Source organism: Somniosus microcephalus, chromosome 11, assembly GCF_052327205.1.
Source record: "Somniosus microcephalus isolate GS21.2 chromosome 11, FLI_Smic_1.0, whole genome shotgun sequence".
Classification (NCBI taxonomy): domain Eukaryota; kingdom Metazoa; phylum Chordata; class Chondrichthyes; order Squaliformes; family Somniosidae; genus Somniosus; species Somniosus microcephalus.
Genome location: NC_140997.1, coordinates 238,973,303 through 238,994,543, shown reverse-complemented (window position 1 = coordinate 238,994,543; position 21,241 = coordinate 238,973,303). Strand labels below are relative to the sequence as shown.

The window sequence follows — 21,241 nt, the reverse complement described above, 5'->3', positions numbered from 1 at the left end:
GATTTGGACAGGTTGGGTGATTGGGCAGATGCAATATGACGTGGATAAATGTGAGATTATCCACTTTGTTGTCAAAAACAGGAAGGCAGATTATTATCTGAATGGCAATAGATTGGGAGAAGGGGAAGTGCAACGAGACCTGGGTGTCCTTGTGCACCAGTCGCTGAAGGTAAGCATGCAGGTGCAGCAGGCGGTTAAGAAGGCAAATGGTATGTTGGCCTTCATAGCAAGAGGGTTTGAGTACAGGAACAAGGATGTCTTGCTACAGTTGTACAGGGCTGTGGTGAGACCACATCTTGAGTATTGTGTGCAGTTTTGGTCGCCTTATCTGAGGAAGGATATGAAGCGCTATCAATTACTCATAAAAGACTGAGAGTTAAGAGAGTAACTAAAGGCTTTTATTAACAAAAGAATGAAGGTCTGCCTCGAGTGGTCGACCGGTCCAGAATACAAAGGGCTGGGGAGCAGTCACCTTTATACTAGGACTTGTGGGAGGAGTCAGCCGAGGCATGTCCAGGCATGTACACAGTGGAATACAAACAGTGGTTTACCACATTCACCCCTTGTTTAAAATTGAGTCCGGTGGGGTGAAGTGTATTAAAAGTTAGTGTATTGGAGTCTCTCCGGAGGTCTTGTCTGCCGCTGTGATCGGCGTGGCGACGGCAGGGGTAGTGGAGCTTCCGGCGTCGAGTCCTGCGTAGGCTGTGGCACAGGCGTGTCGTCCTCGTAGATGTTGAGTGGGTCGCGGGGCCCAGGCCTGCCGTCTGCTGGGGCTGGTTATCGGGTCGTGGGGGGGGGTGGTAGTGAGTAGTGGGTTACTGCGGCCCCCGAGGGTGCAAGGTCTCTTATGGAAACTGTCCTCCCGCCCGTCCGGGTATGCAATGTAAGCATACTGGGGGTTGGCATGGAGGAGGTCGACCCTCTCGACCAGGGGGTCCGTTTTATGGGTCCTCGCGTGCCTTCTCAGTAGGACCGGCCCTGGGGACGTCAGCCATGGCGGTAGTGATGTCCCCGATGTGGACTTCCTTAGGAAGACAAACATTTTCTCATGAGGGGTGGCGTTAGTGGCAGTGCAGAGCAGTGACCGAATAGAGTGGAGCGCATCGGGGAGCACATCCTGCTAGCGGGAGGTTGGAAGGCCCCTAGACTTTAAGGCTAGCAGGGCGGCCTTCCAAACTGTCGCATTTTCTCTTTCCACCTGTCCGTTCCCCCGGGGGTTGTAACTGGTGGTCCTGCTTGTGGCAATACCCCTAGTTAGCAGGTACTGACGGAGTTCGTCGCTCATAAATGATGAGCCCCGGTCGCTATGGATATAGCTGGGGAAACCGAACAGGGTGAAGAGGTTGTTCAGACATTTAATGACCGTGGCACTGGTCATGTCCGGGCAGGGGATGGCGAACGGGAAACGGGAGTACTCATCAATAATATTGAGGAAGTACACATTGCGGTCGGAGGAGGGGAGAGGCCCTTTAAAATCAACGCTCAGGCGCTCGAAGGGGCGAGTGGCTTTTATCAGGTGGGCCCTGTCTGGTCTATAAAAGTGCGGTTTGCACTCAGCGCAGACTTGGCAGTTCCTGGTCATGGTCCTGACCTCCTCAATAGAGTAAGGCAGGTTGCGGGCCTTGATGAAGTGGAAGAACCTGGTGACCCCCGGGTGGCAGAGGTCATTGTGGAGGGCCCGCAGTCTATCGATCTGCGCGCTGGCGCAGGTGCCACGCGATAGCGCATCCGGGGGTTCATTGAGCTTCCCGGGCCGGTACAAGATCTTGTAATTGTAGGTGGAAAGTTCGATTCTCCTCCTCAAGATCTTGTCATTTTTGATTTTGCCCCTCTGCTTGTTGTTAAACATGAAAGCAACTGAACGCTGGTCAGTGAGCAGGGTAAATCGTTTTCCGGCCAGGTAGTGCCTCCAATGACGCACAGCCTCCACAATCGCCTGGGCCTCCTTCTCAACAGCGGAGTGTCTGGTCTCCGGGCCTTGGAGGGTTCGTGAAAAGAAGGCCACGGGTCTCCCCGCCTGATTGAGGGTAGCGGCCAGGGCAAAGTCGGACGCGTCGCTTTCCACCTGGAAGGGGATGGATTCGTCCACTGCGTGCATGGTGGCTTTGGCAATGTCCTCCTTGATACGGTGGAAGGCTAAGCGGGCCTCTGCCGTCAAGGGAAAAGAGGTGGACTTGATCAGTGGACGGGCCTTGTCCGCACAGTAGGGGACCCACTGGGCGTAATAGGAGAAAAACCCTAGGCACCTCTTCAGGGCCTTGAGGCAGTGGGGCAGTGGGAGTTCCATAAGGGGACGCATCCGGTCGGGGTCGGGGCCGATGACTCCGTGTTCCACAACACAGCCAAGGATGGCGAGGCGGTTTGTGCGGAATATGCACTTCTCCTTGTTATATGTCAGGTTCAGGAGTTGGGCGGTGCGGAGGAATTTTTCGAGGTTTGCGTCATGGTCCTGCAAGTCACGGCCGCAGATGGTCACATTGTCCAGATATGGGAAAGTGGCCTGCAACGCATTTTGATCTACCATCCGGTCCATCTCCCTTTGGAAGACGGAGACCCCGTTGGTGACGCCAAAGGGAGCCCTAAGGAAGTGATAGAGGCGGCCGTTTGCCTCAAAGGCAGTGTACTGGCGGTCCTCAGGGCGGATAGGGAGCTGGTGGTACGCTGATTTCAGGTCAATGGTCGAGAAGACGCGGTACTGCGCGATCTGGTTGACCATATCAGCTATGCGGGGGAGTGGGTAGGCGTCCAGCAGGGTGTAGCGATTTATTGTCTGGCTGCAGTCGATGACCAGGCGCTGCTTCTCGCCGGTCTTAACGACCACAACCTGGGCTCGCCAGGGGCTGGTGCTGCCCTCAATAATCCCTTCCTTCAGGAGCCGCTTCACTTTGGTTTTAATGAAAACCCTGTCCCCGGCACTGTATCGCCTGCTCTTTGTGGCGATGGGCTTACAGTCGGGGGTGAGGTTAGCAAACAGTGGCGGGGGGGTGACTCTGAGTGTGGAGAGGTTGCACCTGGTGCGCGGCGGGCAATTTGGAAGCTGCTGGCTGCGGACTGTGAGTGGGGGTAGGGGTCCACCGTACGCCATCGTAACACTTTTAAGGTGGCACTGAAAATCTAACCCCAGCAGGACGGCAGCGCAGAGGTCGGGCAGGACCAGAAGTTTAAAATGATCGTACACAGTCCCGTCTACTACGAGTGTCACCACGCAGTAGCCGCCGATGTCCACCGACTGGGACTCGGAGGCCATAGAAATCCGCTGGTGCGCAGGCAGGACTGGGAGAGAGCAACGCCGCACCGTGTCGGGGTGGATGAAGCTCTCCGTGCTCCCAGAGTCAAAAAGGCAGATTGTATCGTGACCATTTACCTTAATGTCCATTGTGGAACTGGCCAGCTGGTGCGGTCTCGCTTGGTCCAGTGTAACGGATGCCAGCGTAGGGGTCGGTGTGTCGCTGCGGGTATCAGATGAGGCGGTGTTGGGGGCCTGCTGCGTTCCGGCTGTCGTCCAAGATGGCGGCGTCCATGATCCCCATGTGGCTGGAGGCGTCCAAAATGGCTGCTGTACCGGTGGTTCGCACATGGCCGGGGAGGCCCAAGATGGCGGCCCGCATGGCCCACACGCGGCGCTGCTGGGGTTCGGGGTGGCTTTGGCCCTGCAGACGCTAGCGTAGTGCCCCTTCTTCCCGCAGCCCGAGCAGATCGCGTTTTTCGCCGGGCAGCGCGCTCTGGGGTGTTTTGCCTGGCCACAGAAGTAGCATTTCTGGCCTTGGGGCACTGCTGTCTGGCCTTGGGACACTGCTGCGGTAGTTGGGCCGTGGCTGGGGTGGCACGGCGCTATGAGGCGGTCCTACCGTGTCCCAGGCTGTCATTCCCCGCGGCGTCCACGGTGCAGAGGAGCAGGCATCCATGCCCCGGTAGGCTGCATCCAATGATAGTGCGAGTTCAGAGGCCTTGTTGAGGTCGAGGTCACTCTGCTCCAACAGTCGCTGTCGGGTGTAATTGGATCTGTGGCCCGCTACAAAAGCGTCCCGGATAAGTTCCTCTGTGTACACGGCGGCCTTTACATCCTTACAACCACAGGCCCGGCCAAGCACAGACAGTGCCTGAAGGTATTCCACGGTCGATTCCCCAGGTTGTTGTTTACGACTCCCCAGAAGGTGCCTGGCGTACACTTCGTTCACTGGGCGCGTGTACTGGTCCTTGAGGAGCTTGATAGCGTCCGCGTACGAGGTCGCGTCTTGGATGACCGAGTACACTCGGTGGTTCACTTTGGAGGTCAGGACATCCAGTTTGTCCTCGTCCGATTTGATTGCTGCGGAGGCGGTCAGGAATTTTTCGAAACACTTAAGCCAGTGAGTAAACTTGGTGGATGAGTCCGCCTCCCGATGATCTAAGTCCAGGCATGCTGGTGTGAGGATCTTCTCCATTATAAAAATGTTGTTAATAAAATTGAAGCGCTATCAATTACTCATAAAAGACTGAGAGTTAAGAGAGTAACTAAAGGCTTTTATTAACAAAAGAATGAAGGTCTGCCTCGAGTGGTCGACCGGTCCAGAATACAAAGGGCTGGGGAGCAGTCACCTTTATACTAGGACTTGTGGGAGGAGTCAGCCGAGGCATGTCCAGGCATGTACACAGTGGAATACAAACAGTGGTTTACCACAGGATATTCTTGCCATGGAAGGAGTTCAGCGAAGATTCACCAAACTGATACCTGGGATGGCAGGAATGACGTATGAGGAGAGATTGGGTCGATTGGGCTTGTACTCGCTGGAGTTTAGAAGAATGAGAGGGGATCTCATTGAAACTTATAAAATTCTGGCTGGACTGGACAGACTAGATCCAGGGAGGATGTTCCCGATGGTCGGGGAATCCAGAACCAGGGGTCACAGTCTAAGGATAAGGGGTAGGCCTTTTAGGACAGAAATGAGGAAGAATTTCTTCACCCAGAGAGTGGTGAACCTGTGGAATTCTCTACCACAGAAGGCAGTAGAGGCCAATTCATTAAATATATTCAAGAAGGAGTTGGATATATTTCTTAAGGCTAAAGGGATCAAGGGGTATGGGGAGAAAGCACGTACCAGGTACTAAACTTGGATGATCAGCCATGATCGCATTGAATGGCGGAGCAGGCTCGAGGGGCCGAAAGGCCCTGCTCCTATCTTCTTTGTTTCTATGGATGTTGTCTACATGGATTTTTGGAAGGCGTTTGACAAAGTACCACATAGAAGGCTGGTTAACAAAATTGAGGCTCATGGAATAGCTGGGTCAGTGGCAGTTTGGATAAGGAATTGGCTTAAGGACAGAAAACAACGAGTTGTGGTAAATGGCTGTTTTTCAGACTGGATGATGGTAGACAGTGGTGTTCCCCAAGGGTCAGTGCTGGGGCCACTGCTTTTTCTGATATATATAAATTACCTGGATATTGGAATAGAGTAGAATTTCTAAATTTGCCAATGACACCAAACTTGGAAGTGTGGCAAACAGTGATGATGAAACCAATCAACTACAACAGGACATAGAAAGGCTAGCAGAATGGGCAGACAAGTGGCAGATGGAATTTAATACAGAGAAGTGTGAGGTGATGCATTTTGGCAGAAGGAACAGGGAGAGGAAATATACACTTAATGGCACAGTTTTAAAGAGTGTGCAGGGACAGAGGGACCTGGGAGTTAATGTGCATAGGTCCCTGAAGGTGGCAGGACATATTGAGAGAGTGGTTAGCAAAGCATATAGGATCTTGGGCTTCATAAATAGAGGTATTGAGTACAAAAGTAAAGAAGTTATGCTGAACCTTTACAAAGCGCTAGTTAGGCCACAACTGTAGTATTGCATCCACCTTGCGACATCTGGGAATCCCTGGCCCAAGACCGCACAAAGTGAAGGAGAAGCATCCGGGAAGGCGCCGAACACCTCGAGCCTCTTTGCTGGGAGCAAGCGCAGGCAGCGCAAGGAGCGCACGTCAACCCAAGCACCCCAACCACCTGCCCCTTCAACCACTGTCTGCCCCATCTGTGACAGAGACTGTAGGTCCCGCATTTTTAATATAGAAGCAAGTCATCCTCGGTTCCGAGGGACTGCCTAAGAGAAGAGTAGTATTGCGTCCAGTTCTGGTCACCACACTTTAGGAAGGATGTGAAGGCCCTTGAGAAGGTGCAGAGGAGATTATGAAGGTATGAGAGCAGAGTTGACTAAAGTGGACTGGGAAAATAGATTAAGGTGTAAGACGGTACATGAGCAGTGGTGTACATTCAAGGAGACATTTCACAACTTTCAAGAAAAATATATTCCACTGAGGAAAAAGGGGCGTAAAAGAAAAGACAGCCATCCGTGGCTTAGTAAAGTAATAAAGGATAGTATCCGACTGAAAACAAGGGCATATAAAGTAGCCAAATCTAGTGGGAGGATAGAAGATTGGGAAGCATTTAAAAGCCAGCAAAGAATAACTAAAAGATTAATTAAGAAAGGGAAGATAGATTATGAAAGTAAACTAGCAAAAAATATAAAAACAGATAGCAAGAGTTTCTACAGTTATATAAAAAGAAAAAGGGTGGCTAAAGTGAATGTTGGTCCCTTAGAGGACGAGACCGGGAAATTAGTAGTGGGGAACATGGAGATGGCAAAAACGCTGAACAAATATTTTGTATCAGTCTTTACAGTAGAGGACACTAAAAATATCCCAACACTGGACAAACAGGGGGCTATGGGGGGGGGGGAGGAGCTAAACACGTTTAAAATCACTAAGGAGATGGTACTCGGTAAGATAATGGGACTTAAGGCGGATAAATCCCCTGGACCTGATGGCTTACATCCTAGGGTCTTGAGAGAAGTAGCGGTAGGGATTGCGGATGCATTGGTGGTAATTTTCCAAAACTCCCTGGATTCAGGAAAGGTCCCAACAGATTGGAAAACTGCTAATGTAACGCCCTTATTTAAAAAGGGAGGTAGACAGAAGGCTGGAAACTATAGGCCAGTTAGCCTAACATCTGTAGTTGGTAAAATGTTGGAGTCCATTATTAAGGAAGCAGTAACAGGACATTTGGATAAGCATAATTTAATCGGACAGAGTCAGCATGGTTTTATGAAGGGGAAGTCATGTTTGACAAATTTGCTTGAATTCTTTGAGGATGTAACAAACAGGGTGGATAAAGGGGAACCAGTGGATGTGGTATATTTGGACTTCCAAAAGGCATTTGACAAGGTGCCACACAAAAGATTACTGCACAAGATAAAAAATCACAGGATTGGGGGTAATATACTGGCATGGGTGGAAGATTGGCTATCTAACAGAAAACAGAGTGGGGATAAATGGTTCATTCTCGGGTTGGCAATCAGTAACTAGTGGTGTTCCGCAGGGGTTAGTGCTGGGACCCCAACTCTTTACAATCTATATTAACGATTTGGAGGAGGGGACCAAATGCAACATATCCAAGTTTGTCGACGATACAAAGATGGGAGGGAAAGCAGTGAGTGAGGAGGACATAAAAAACCTGCAAAAAGACATAGACAGGCTAAGTGAGTGGGCAGAGATTTGGCAGATGGAGTATAATGTTGGAAAGTGTGAGGTTATGCACTTTGGCAGAAAAAATCAAAGAGCAAGTTATTATCTAAATGGAGAGAAAGTGCTACAGTACAAAGGGATCTGGGGGTCCTGGTGCATGAAACACAGAAGGTTAGTATGCAGGTACAGCAGGTGATCAGGAAGGCCAATGGAATCTTGGCTTTTATTGCAAGGGGGATGGAGTATAAAAGCAGGGAAGTCTTGCTTCAGTTATACAGGGTACTGGTGAGGCCACACCTGGAATATTGCATACAGTTTTGGTTTCCATATTTAAGAAAAGATATACTTGCTCTCGAGGCAGTTCAGAGAAGGTTCACTCGGTTGATTCCGGAGATGAGGGGGTTGACTTCTGAGGAAAGGTTGAGTAGGTTGGGCCTCTACTCATTGGAATTCAGAAGAATGAGAGGCGATCTTATCGAAACATATAAGATTGTGAGGGGGCTTGATCGGGTGGATGCGGGGAGGATGTTTCCACTGATGGGTGAGACTAGAACTAGGGGGCATAATCTTAGAATAAGGGGCTGCCGTTTCAAAACTGAGATGAGGAGAAACTTCTTCACTCAGAGGGTAGTAAATCTATGGAATTTGCTACCTCAGAGAGCTGTGGAAGCTGCGACATTAAATAAATTTAAAACGGAGATACAGTTTCCTAGCTGATAAGGGAATTAGGGGTTACGGGGAGCTGGCAGGGAAGTGGACGTGAGTCTAGGTTCGGATCAGCCATGATCCTATTGAATGGCGGAGCAGGCCCGAGGGGCCGTATGGCCTACTCCTACTACTACTTCTTATGTTCTTATGTAAGAGTAGTATTGCGCCCAGTTCTGGTCACCACACTTTAGGAAGGATGTGAAGGCCCTTGAGAAGGTGCAGAGGAGATTTACCAGAATGGTTCTGGGGATGGGGGATCTTAGCTACAAGGACAGGTTGGAGAAGCTGGATTTGTTTTCATTAGAGCAAAGGAGGTTGCGGGGTGATTTGATAGAGGTGTACAAGATTATGACAGCTTTGGATAGGCTAGACAGGGAAAGGCTGTTCCCACTAGTTGATGATACAAGAACTAGGGGACACAGATTTAAGGTTTTGGGCAAGCGATACAGGAGGGACGTGAGGGAAAAAAATTTACGCAGCAAGTGGTGATGACCTGGAATTCGCTGCTGACGGAAGTGGTGGAAGCGGAGACACTCAATGTTTTCAAGGGGAGACTGGATAGGCACTTGAGGGAAATAAACTTGCAGGGCTACGGGGATATGGGACTGACTGGATTGCTCTACAGAGAGCTGGCATGGACTTGATGGGCTGAATGGCGACCTGCTGTGCTGTTATGACTCTATGACACTGGAGAGGTGGGAGTTGATACGAGGGGTCCCGGTGTCGGTGGGAGTTGATATGTGGAGTCCCGGTGTCGGGGTGGGAGTTGATACGAGGGGTCCCGGTGTCTGGGTGTGAGTTGATATGTGGAGTCCCGGTGTCGGGGTGGGAGTTGATATGAGGGGTCCCGGTGTCTGGGTGTGAGTTGATACGAGGGGTCCTGGTGTCGGGGTGGGAGTTGAAACGAGGGGCCCCGGTGTCGGGGTGGGAATTGATACGAGGGGCCCCGGTGTCGGGGTGGGAGGTGAAACGAGGGGCCCCGGTGTCGGGGTGGGAGTTGAAACGAGGGGCCCCGGTGTCGGGGTGGGAGTTGATACGAGGGGCCCCGGTGTCGGGGTGGGAGTTGATACGAGGGGTCCCGGTGTCTGGGTGTGAGTTGACATGTGGAGTCCCGGTGTCGGGGTGGGAGTTGATACGAGGGGTCCTGGTGTCGGGGTGGGAGTTGAAACGAGGGGCCCCGGTGTCGGGGTGGGAATTGATACGAGGGGCCCCGGTGTCGGGGTGGGAGTTGATACGAGGGGTCCCGGTGTCGGGGTGGGAGTTGATACGAGGGGTTCCGGTGTCGGGGTGGGAGTTGACACGAGGGGTCCCGGTGTCGGGGTGGGAGTTGACACGAGGGGTCCCGGTGGGAGTTGACACGAGAGGTCGGGGTGGGAGGTGAAACGAGGGGCCCCGGTGTCGGGGTGGGAGTTGATACGAGGGGCCCCGGTGTCGGGGTGGGAGTTGATACGAGGGGCCCCGGTGTCGGGGTGGGAATTGATACGAGGGGCCCCGGTGTCGGGGTGGGAGTTGATACGAGGGGCCCCGGTGTCGGGGTGGGAGTTGACACGGGGGGTCCCGGTGTCGGGGTGGGAGTTGACACGAGGGGTCCCGGTGGGAGTTGACACGAGAGGTCCCGGTGTCGGGGTGGGAGTTGACACGAGGGGCCCCGGTGTCGGGGTGGGAGTTGACACGAGGGGTCCCGGTGTCGGGGTGGGAGTTGACACGAGGGGTCCCGGTGTCGGGGTGGGAGTTGACACGAGGGGTCCCGGTGGGAGTTGACACGAGAGGTCCCGGTGTCGGGGTGGGAGTTGACACGAGGGGCCCCGGTGTCGGGGTGGGAGTTGACACGAGGGGTCCCGGTGTCGGGGTGGGAGTTGACACGAGGGGTCCCGGTGTCGGGGTGGGAGTTGACACGAGGGGTCCCGGTGTCGGGGTGGGAGTTGACACGAGGGGCCCCGGTGTCGGGGTGGGAGTTGACACGAGGGGTCCCGGTGTCGGGGTGGGAGTTGACACGAGGGGTCCCGGTGTCTGGTGGGAGTTGACACGAGGGGTCCCGGTGTCGGGGTGGGAGTTGACACGAGGGGTCCCGGTGTCGGGGTGGGAGTTGACACGAGGGGGTCCCGGTGTCGGGGTGGGAGTTGACACGGGGGGTCCCGGTGTCGGGGTGGGAGTTGACACGAGGGGTCCCGGTGTCGGGGTGGGAGTTGACACGGGGGGTCCCGGTGTCGGGGTGGGAGTTGACACGAGGGGTCCCGGTGTCGGGGTGGGAGTTGACACGAGGGGTCCCGGTGGGAGTTGACACGAGGGGCCCCGGTGTCGGGGTGGGAGTTGACACGAGGGGTCCCGGTGTCGGGGTGGGAGTTGACACGAGGGGTCCCGGTGTCGGGGTGGGAGTTGACACGAGGGGTCCCGGTGTCGGGGTGGGAGTTGACACGAGGGGGTCCCGGTGTCGGGGTGGGAGTTGACACGGGGGGTCCCGGTGTCGGGGTGGGAGTTGACACGGGGGGTCCCGGTGTCGGGGTGGGAGTTGACACGGGGGGTCCCGGTGTCGGGGTGGGAGTTGACACGAGGGGTCCCGGTGTCGGGGTGGGAGTTGACACGGGGGGGTCCCGGTGTCGGGGTGGGAGTTGACACGGGGGGTCCCGGTGTCGGGGTGGGAGTTGACACGAGGGGTCCCGGTGTCGGGGTGGGAGTTGACACGAGGGGTCCCGGTGTCGGGGTGGGAGTTGACACGAGGGGCCCCGGTGTCGGGGTGGGAGTTGACACGAGGGGTCCCGGTGTCGGGGTGGGAGTTGACACGAGGGGTCCCGGTGTCGGGGTGGGAGTTGACACGAGGGGTCCCGGTGTCGGGGTGGGAGTTGACACGAGGGGTCCCGGTGTCGGGGTGGGAGTTGACACGAGGGGTCCCGGTGTCGGGGTGGGAGTTGACACGAGGGGTCCCGGTGTCTGGGTGGGAGTTGACACGAGGGGTCCCGGTGTCGGGGTGGGATGGAGGAAGGTGTATCATTGGCCACCTGATGTATGACAAACATTCCCCCTACCACTAGCACCATCTGTCTCATTGTTTTAAAAACTATGGGTCTACGCTGAAGACCTCTGAACGAGTCCGGCCCGATCACCTGGAGCACGTTTTAAAGAGCGGTGCTTGAATAAGCGTAGGCCCGTATTTACATATTTAAGGGGCCTAACGTCTGTTTTTGGCGATTGTTGGGGACACCGCGAATTTCACAGATTGGGTTTGTGTCGTCCCACTGCTAAACTTGGTCTGATTGAAATCCAGGTGCGACGTGACCCAATTCCTCCTCCTCGTGTTTCTGGAGAGACAGTGTAAATAAGTGAGTGGAGCTCTGAGTTGGTTAAGGTCACAGACCTCAAATGGTCGGTTTATTTGAAGCGTTTTGACAATTCAGTCTTGTTTTCTAATCAGATGCTTTTCTGATCCAGAAACTTTATACATTAATAAATCGAATCCACTCGACCTGCGGGATGTAAAATCAGGAAGTGACTTTTATTTTTTGTTTTTTATTATATAAAAAATAATTGGGATTTCTTCACAAAATCAGATTGCTGCTGTTCTCTTTAACAGAGAAATTGCCAAATATTTGATCCTAATCAAGTAATAAACCGGAACTATTTAAGTAGACGGGATATTTTGGGGAGAGCTGGAGTGAGTTGCGTTGTGTGCTGGAAGCTGGTTGTTACTGAGGGTCGAAGCCACGTCTGTTCAAACTAGAGTTTCCAAACCATCTCTGACTGTCCTCCATCCTTTAGCGGAAGCAAAACTTTGCTCATTTACTGAAAACGCTCTTTGGCGGATCTCCGGCTTCCTTTGTGAACACCGTCTCTTGTCCCGTTCTCGTAGCGCTGAAGACAGAAGGAGCGACAATGCCTTCCTGCTCTGTTAGTACAAACAATGGGTATAAACGTCAGAAACAGTCACAGAACTGTCCCACCAACCCCGGCCACCGACCGTAGATGCATGGGGTTCAGAGTAATCCTGTCACACCTCTAGTTTTGCTCTTCCCCACAACTGGAAATATTCTCTCTGTATCCACTCTGTCATAGAAACATAGAAAAATAAGAGCAGGAGTTGGCCATTCAATATGATCATGGCTGATCTTCTATCTCAATACCATATTCCCGCTCTCTCCCCATACCTCTTGACGCCTTTTGCGCCTAGAAATCTATCTATCTCCTTCTTAAATATATTCAGTGACTTGGCCTTCTCAGCCTTCTGTGGTAGAGAATTCCACAGGTTCACCACCCTCTGAGTGAAGAAATTTCTCCTCATCTCAGTCCTAAATGTCTTGCCCCGTATCCTGAGACTGTGACCCCTCGTTCTAGACCCCCCAGCCAGGGGAAACATCCTCCCTGCGTCCAGCCCTGTCAGAATTTTATACATTTCAATGAGATGCCCTCTCATTCTTCTAAACTCTAGTGAATACAGGCCTAGTCGACCCAATCTCTCTCCATACGACAGTCCTGCCATCCCAGGAATCAGTCTGGTGAACCTTCGCTGCACTCCCTCTATGGCAAGTATATCCTTTTTTAGGTAAGGAGACCAAAACTGCACACAGTACTCCAGGTGTGGTCTCACCAAGGCCCTGTTTAACTAGTAAGACATCCTTTCTCCTGTACTCCAATCCTCTTGGAATGAAGGCCAACATACCATTTGCCTTCCTAATTGCTTGCTGCACCTGCATGTTTGCTTTCAGTGACTGGTGTACAAGGACACCCAGGTCCCTTTTGTACATCAACATTTCCCAATCTATCACCATTTAAATAATACTCTGCTTTCTCCCCATACCCCTTGATCCCTTTAGCCTTAAGAAATATATCCAACTCCTTCTTGAATATATTTAATGAACTGGCCTCCACCGCCTTCTGTGGTAGAGAGTTCCACAGGTTCACCACTCTCTGGGTGAAGAAATTCCTCCTCATTTCTGTCCTAAATGGCCTACTCTTTATCCTTAGACTGTGTCCCCTGGATCTGGACTCCCCGACCATCGGGAACATCCTTCCTGCATCTAGTCTGTCCAGTCCTGTCAGAATTTTATAAGTTTCAATGAGATCACCTCTCATTCTTCTAAACTCCAGCGAGTACAAGCCCAATCAACCCAATCTCTCCTCATACGTCATTCCTGCCATCCCAGGTATCAGCCTGGTGAATCTTCACTGAACTCCTTCCATGGCAAGAACATCCTTCCTCAGATAAGGCGACCAAAACTGCACACAATACTCAAGATGTGGTCTCACCAAGGCCCTAGGTACAACTGCAGCAAGACATCCTTGTTCCTGTACTCAAACCCTCTCGCTACGAAGGCCAACATGCCTTCTTAACCGCGTACTGCACCTGCATGCTTACCTTCAGCGACTGGTGCACAAGGACACCCAGGTCTCGACGCACTTCCCCTTCTCCCAATCTATTGCCATTTAGATAATAATCTGCCTTCCTGTTTTTGCCACCAAAGTGGACAACCTCACATTTATCCACGTTATATTGCATCTGCCATGTTTCTGCCCAATCACCCAACATGTCCAAATCATCCTGGAGTTTCTCGACATCCTCCTCACAGCGCACACGCCCACCCAGCTTTGTGTCGTCTGCAGATTTGGAGATATTACATCTAGTTCCCTTGTCTAGATCATTAATATATATTGTGAATAGCTGGGGTCCAAGGACCGATCCCTGCGGTACCCCACTAGTCACTGCCTGCCACTCGGAAAAGGACCCGTTTATACCAACTCTTATTTTCTGTCTGCCAACCAGTTCTCTATCCAAGTCAATACCTTGCCCCCAATCCCAATTGCCTTAACTTTACACGCTAATCTCTTATGCGGGACCTTATCGAAAGCCTTCTGAAAGTCCAGATACACCACATCCACTGGTTCTCCCTTATCTATTTTACCAGTTACATCCTCAAAAAATTCCAGTAGATTAGTCAAGCACGATATACCTTTTGTGAATCCATGTTGACTTTGTCCAATCCTGTCACTGTTTTCCAAGTGCTCTGCTATTACATCTTTTATAATGGACTCTAGCATTTTCCCCATTACCGATGTCAGGCTTACCGGTCTGTAATTCCCCGTTTTCTCTCTACCACCTTTTTTGAATAGTGGGATAACATTAGCTACCTTCCAATCCATGGGTACTGTTCCAGATTCCATCGAATGTTGGAAGATGATCAGCAATGCATCTACTATTTCTAGGGCCACTTCCTTAAGTACCCTAGGATGTAGATTATCAGGCCCTGGGGATTTATCAGCCTTCAATCCCATCAATTTCCCTAACACCATTTCCCTACAAATACTGATTTCTTTCAGTTCCTCCCTTTCATCAGACCCTATGTTCCCTGGTATCTCTGGGAGGTTATTTGTGTCCTCCTTTGTCAAGACAGAACCAAAATATATATTTAGTTGGTCTGCCATTTCTTTGTTCCCCATTATAAATTCCCCTGATTCTGACTGCAAGGGACCTACGCTTGACTTCACCAATCTTTTTCTCTTCACATATCTATAAAAGATTTTACAGTCAGTTTTTATGTTCCCTGAAAGCTTACTCTCATATTCTATTTTCCCCTTCTTAATTAATCCCTTTGTCCTCCTTTGTTGAATCCTAAATTGCTCCCAATCCTCAGGATTATTGCTTTTTCTGTCCAATTTTTATGTCCTCTCCTTGGATCTTATGCTATCCCTAATTTCCCTTGTTAGCCACCGTTGAGTCACCTTTTTGTTTTATTTTTGTGCCAAACTGGGATGAACATTTTCTGTGGTTCATCCATGCGGTCTTTGAATGTTTGCCATTGCCTATCCACCGTCAACCCTTTGAGTGACATTCCCCAATCAATCCTACCCAACTCGCGCCTCAGACCATCGTAGTTTCCTTTATTTAAATTTAGGACCCCAGTCTTTGAGTCAACTACTTCATTCTCCATCTTAATGAAGAATTCGATCATATTATGATCGCTCCGACCCAAGGGGCCTCGTACAACAAGATTGCTAATTAATCCTTTCTCGTTACATAATACCCAGTCTAAGATGGCCTGATCTCTGGTTGGTTCCGCGACATATTGGTCCAGGAAACCATCCCGTAAACACTCCAGGAATTCCTCCTCCACCGTATTATTACTAATTTGGTTAGCCCAATCTATATGTAGATTAAAGTCACCCATGATGACTGCTGTGCCCTTATTGCACGCTTCTTTAATTTCCCTTTTAATGCCATGCCCAACCTCCGCCTTACTGTTTGGAGGTCTATATACCACTCCCACTAACGTTTTCTGCCCCTTGGTAATTCTCAATTCTACCCATACAGATTCCACATCATCAGAGCTAATATCCTTCCTTACAATTGTGTTAATCCCTTCTTTAACCAGTAATGCTACCCCACCTCCCTTTCCTTTTTGTCTATCTTTCCTGAATATCGAATACCCCTGGATGTTGAGTTCCCAGCCTGGCCATCCTTGAGCCACGTTTCCGTAATCCCAACCAAATCATATTTGTTTACCTCTATTTGTGCAGCCAATTCATCCACCTTATTACGAATGCTCCTCGCATTAAGACACAAAGCCTTCAGGCTTATTTTTTTTTAACGCTCTTAGACCTATTAGGTCACCTATTACACCACATCCACTGGTTCTCCCTTATCTATTCTACCAGTTACATCCTCAAAAAACTCCAGTAGGTTTGTCAAACACGCTTGCCCTTTCATAAATCCATGTTGACTTTGTCTAATCCCGTTGATATTTTCTAAGTGTCCTGTTATCACATCCTTTATAATAGACTCTAGCATTTTCCCTACTACTGATGTTAGGCTAACTAGTCTGTAGTTCCCGGTTTTCTCTCTCCTTTTTTAAATAGTAGGGTTACATTTGCCACCCTCCAATCTGCCGGAACTGTTCCATAATCTATAGAATTTTGGAAGATGACAACCAATGCATCCACTATTTCCATGGCCACCTCTTTTAGTACTCTGGGATGCAGATTATCAGGCCCTGGGGATTTATCAGCTTTCAGTCCCATTAATTTCTCCAGCACTTTTTTTACTAATACTAATTTCCTTTAATTCCTCCTTCTCACTAGACCCTTGGTTCCTTAGCATTTCTGGGAAGTTATTTGTGTCCTCTTCCGTGAAGACAGAACCAAAGTATTTCTTTAATTGCTCTGTCATTTCCTTGTTCCCCATTATAAATTCTCCCGTTTCTGACTAAGGGACCTACATTTGTCTTCACTAATCTTTTTCTTTTTACATACTTGTAGAAGCTTTTACAGTCCACTTTTATGTTCCTTGCAAGTTTACTCTCACTATATTTTTCTCCTCTTAATCTCTTGGTCCTTTTTTGCTGAACTCTAAACTGCTCCCAATCCTCAGGCTTGCTACTTTTTCTGGCAACTTTATATGACTCCTCTTTGGATCTAATACTATCCTTAATTTCTTTTGTTAGCCATGGTTGGGCCGCTCCTATCCATCATCATGCCTTTTAATGAAGCTCCCCAATCTATCATAGCCAACTCACTCCTCATACCATCGTAGTTTCCTTTGTTTAGATTTAGGATCCAACTTTCGGATTTGACTTCTTCACTTTCCATCTTAATGAAGAATTCTATCATGTTATGGTCACTCTTCCCTAAAGGACCCTGCACAACAAGATTATTAATTAACCCCTTCTCATTGCACAATACCCAATCTAGGATAGCCTGTTCCCTAGTTGGCTCCTCAACGTACTGGTCTAAAAAACCATCTCGTACACACTCCAGGAATTCATCCTCCACAGTATTATTGCTAATTTGGTTTGGCCAGTCTATATGTAGATTAAATACTCCCATGATTACTGTAGTACCCTCTAATTTCCTGTTTGACACCATCCCCTAGATTACCACTATTGTTTGGAGGCCTATAGACAACTCCCACCAATTCTATTCGGAGCCCCTCAAAATCAGCTTTTTTCCAATCTATTACCCTGGTTTTCGTCATAGCTTATGTCCTTTAAAATTTTTATCTTAAAGCGTATTATATTATGGTCACTTATCTGCTCTGGTTCATTCCTCATTACTAGATCCAAAAGTGAATCCTCCCTCATTGGGCTTTTTACATATTGGGTTAGAAAGGAGTCCTGTACACATTGTAGGAACTCCATTCCCTTATCCCGTTACCTACCTCTTCTGTCCAATTAATACCGGGGTAGTTGAAATCCCCCATGATTATTATTACCTTCAATCTGTGTCCTCTGGTTACCGACGCTCCTGCCACTGGAAACAGTTTCTCCTTATTTACTTTTATCAAAACCTTTCATGATTTTGAACATGTCCATTGAATCTCCCCTTAACCTTGTCTGCTTTAAGAAGAACAACCCCAGCTTCTCCAGTCTTTCCACATATCTGGTTCACTAATGTCCTTTAGGGAAGGAAATCTGCCATCCTTACCTGCTCTGGCCTATATGTGACTCCAGACCCACAGCAATGTGGTTAACTCTTAACTGCCCTCTGAAATGGCTTGTTGTAACAAACCACTATGAAACACAATAATAAGAATAAAACCGGACGGACCACCCAGCATCAACTTCGGCACTGGCTACGGATACGACAACGGCACACTCAGCCCAGCCAACCCGGCAAAGTCCTCCTCACCAACATCTGGGGACCTATGCCAAAATTGGGAGAGCTGTCCCACAGACTAGTCAAGCAACAGCCTGACATAGTCATACTCACAGAATCATACCTTTCAGTCAATGTCCCAAACTCCTCCATCACCATCCCTGGGTATGTCCTGTCCCACCGGCAGGACAGACCCACCAGAGGTGCTGGCACAGTGGTATACAGTTGGGAAGGAGTGCCCCTGGGAGTCCTCAACATTGACTCCAGACTCCATGAAGTCTCATGGCTTCAGATCAAGCATAGGCAAGGAAACCCCCTGCTGATTACCACCTACTGCCCTCCCTCCACTGATGAATCAGTACTCCTCCATGTTGAACACCACTTGGAAGAAGCACTGAGAGTAGCAAGGGCACAGAATGTCCATCACCAAGAGTGGCTCGGTAGCACTACTACTGACCGAGCTGGCTGAGTCCTGAATGATGTAGCTGCCAGTCTGGGGCCGCAACAGGTGTTGAGAGAACCAACACGAGGGAAAACCAACTTGACCTCATCCTCCCCAATCTACCTGTCGCAGATGCATCTGTCCATGACAGCATTGGTAGCAGTGACCACCGCACAGTCATTGTGGAGACAAGCTCCTGTGTTCACACTGAGGACACTCTCCATCGTGTTGTGTAGCACTACCACCATGCTAAATGGGATAGATTCAGAACAGATCTAGCAGCTCAAAACTGGGCATTCATGAGGTGCTGCGGGCCATCAGCAACAGCAAAATTGTATTCCACCACAATCTGTAACCTCATGGCCCGGCATATCCCTCATCCTACCATTACCATCAAGCCAGGGGACCAACCCTGGTTCAATAAGGAGTGTAGAAGAGTATGCCAGGAGCAGCACCAGGCGTACCTAAAAATGAGGTGCCAACCTGGGGAAGCTGGGGTCCCCGCCATCACAGAAGCCAGTCTTCAGCCATTCAATTCACTCCACGTGACATCAAGAAATGGCTAAACGTACTGGATACAGCAAAGGCTGTGGGCCCCGACAACATCCCGGCTATCGTGCTGATGTCTTGTGCTCCAGAACTAGCCGCGCCTCTAGCCAAGCTGTTCCAGTACAGCTACAACACTGGTATCTACCCGACAATGTGGAAAACTGCCCAGGTATGTCCTGTCCCCAAAAAGCAGGACAAATCCAATCCGGCCAATTACGGCCCCATCAGTCTACTCTCAATCATCAGCAAAGTGATGGAAGGTGTCATCGACAGTGCTATCAAGCAGCACTTATTCACCAATAACCTGCTTACTGATGCCCGTTTTGGGTTCCGCCAAGACCACTTGGCTCCTGACCTCATTACATCCTTGGTCCAAACATGGACAAAGGAGCTGAATTCCAGAGGTGAGGTGAGAGTGACCGCCCTTGACATCAAGGCAGCATTTGACTGAGTGTGGCATCAAGGAGCCCTAGTAAAACTGAAGTTAATGGGAATCAGGGTGAAAACTCTGGAGTCATACCTAGCACAAAGGAAGATGGTTGTGGTGGTTGGAGGTCAAACATCACAGCCCCAGGACATCGCTGCAGGAGTTCCTCAGGGCAGTGTCCTAGGCCCAACCATCTTCAGCTGCTTCATCAATGACCTTCCCTCCATCATAAGGTCAGAAGTGGGGATGTTCGCTGATGATTGCACAGTGTTCAGTGCCATTCACAACTCCTCAGATAATGAAGCAGTCCATGCCCGCATGCAACAAGACCTGGACGACGTTCAGGCTTGGGCTGATAAGTGGCAGGTAACATTTGCACCACACAAGTACCAGGCAATGACTATCTCCAACAAGCGAGAGTCTTAACCACCGCCCCTTGGTCTTCAATGGCATTACATCCCATGAAGGAATAAAAAAACAAAGTCCCTCAGCTCTGGAATCATTTTAGTAAATCTCCTCTGCACCCTCTCTAAGGCCTTGATATCTTTTCTAAAGTGCGGTGCCCAGAATTGAATACAATACTCCAGCTGGGGCCTAACCAGTGATTTATAAAGGTTGAATGTAACAGGGATAGCCTGGGGCTGCTATGATTGGCCCCGATAACCATAACTATCTTCATTTCTGGTACGACTCCAGCCACAGAAGGGTTTTCCCTTTGAACTCTAAATGACCTCAGTTTTTCTCGGGCTCCTTGGCACCTCATTCTCACACATGCAGCTCTCCGCATGCTTTTCTACACTCCTCCTTGGACCAGGGTTGGTCGCCTGATTCAATGGTGATAGAGGAGTGAGGGATATGCTGGGCCATGAGGTTACAAAATGTGGCGGAATGCACAGTGCCTCAGTCCACTGTTCAGAGAGAGAATTTTGCAGGCAGCACACAATACATTCAAGTAGCTACCATTCCTAGGGCTCACTATTTTAGCAAAAGGTGCGCTCCAGATTGTAGGGATACAAGGTTCACTTACAGCAGGGTGACTGCTGATGCTGAACCCAAAGAATAATCCAAAAACTGGTCAGGAAGTTTAATCCAGGTCTGAAGATTGTTAAATTTGTTAAATGGTGTGTTTATCTGTCCCGAATTATCTCCTGGGTTTGTGGAATAGAGGTTGGGTGAGGAAATAATTAAACAGATTGGAGCACAGAGCCAGTGTTTCAGTATATCACCTACACTGAGATCCAGAGAAATTCCACTTCCAGATTCAGGAATAAAAATTAAATTACAAAAACTGCTCACATAAATTGACATCTCACTTTAAAAAATAACTGCTCCGACTCAGAACGGAAATCACTGGACAAGTTCGGAGACAAGACATCCCAGAACCCGCTCAATATTTGGGGTCAGAGTGAACCTGCGCTCAGAGCGCTTGTCCAGAACCTGCTTTATTTGCAACACTCACCGCACTGCTGTATAACCTGGTAGGTTTTGGACTGGATTTTCGGTTTAGTTCCCAGTTTATTGCGAGCTCCTTTAATATCTTCCTCCTTCATCGGCAGTCGTTTCTTCTTCACAACCTGCGCTTCCTAAACGGCACATTTTACAAGAAAACCGTTTTAAAAAGAATATAAATCAAATAAGACACATCGGACAAGCTGGAGTTGGGGATCTTACCTGCGACATGACTTTAGAGGCGCCTCACAGTTAATCCGCTCCCGGAGACACTCAGTTGGGATCCGAGGCAGAACTCAGTTCGCTCCGAGTTTTGTTGCTGGGAATTTTCTAATTGGAGAGTGGGGAATGAGCTCAGACTCCGTCACCCGCCGGTTATTATTAGCCATGATTCTTCTTTGTAGAATTTACTGAACCTGTTTGATGTTTACAGACAGCTGCAGAGACTCAGTGGGAGGGAAGCTACAGTTTTATTACATAGAATTACATCGAGTCTACAGCACAGAAACAGGCCATTCGGCCCATCGGGCCCATGCTGGTGTTTATGCTCCACACAAGCCTCCTCCCACCCCTCTTCATCTCACCCTAGCAA

General features: G+C 49.8%; 2 protein-coding genes across 3 annotated transcripts; both read right to left on the bottom strand.

Annotated features, from left to right (window-relative positions):
* Positions 1–376: 376 nt before the first annotated feature.
* On the bottom strand, positions 377–11,575 carry LOC147111377 (uncharacterized). Of its 2 annotated transcripts, none has more exons than XM_086002195.1 (2): positions 3,365–11,575; positions 377–1,025 (listed from the first exon to the last, which is right to left on the bottom strand). In XM_086002195.1, exon 1 carries the CDS (start codon positions 11,193–11,195, stop codon positions 8,886–8,888), a length of 2,310 nt encoding a protein of 769 aa, XP_085858321.1. In that variant the 5' UTR covers positions 11,196–11,575; the 3' UTR covers positions 377–1,025; positions 3,365–8,885. The 2 variants fall into 2 exon arrangements, with proteins under 2 accessions (XP_085858321.1, XP_085858322.1); XM_086002196.1 differs by having other exon boundaries at positions 3,365–8,882.
* A 95-nt stretch (positions 11,576–11,670) lies between these two features.
* On the bottom strand, positions 11,671–20,981 carry LOC147111376 (musculoskeletal embryonic nuclear protein 1-like). Its single transcript, XM_086002203.1, has 3 exons — positions 20,872–20,981; positions 20,660–20,783; positions 11,671–12,086 (listed from the first exon to the last, which is right to left on the bottom strand). Exons 1-3 carry the CDS (start codon positions 20,878–20,880, stop codon positions 11,977–11,979), a joined length of 243 nt encoding a protein of 80 aa, XP_085858329.1. The 5' UTR covers positions 20,881–20,981; the 3' UTR covers positions 11,671–11,976.
* Between the last annotated feature and the right edge of the window lie 260 nt (positions 20,982–21,241).

Excerpts from the sequence above, each read along its gene's own strand:
- LOC147111377 (XM_086002195.1), bottom strand. The coding sequence starts at position 11,195 with ATGATACACCTTCCTCCATCCCACCCCGACACCGGGACCCCTCGTGTC.
- LOC147111376 (XM_086002203.1), bottom strand. Across the intron at positions 12,087-20,659 it reads CCAGGTTATACAGCAGTGCG|AGCAGGAAGGCATTGTCGCT; the intron begins GTGAGTGTTGCA and ends TTGTACTAACAG.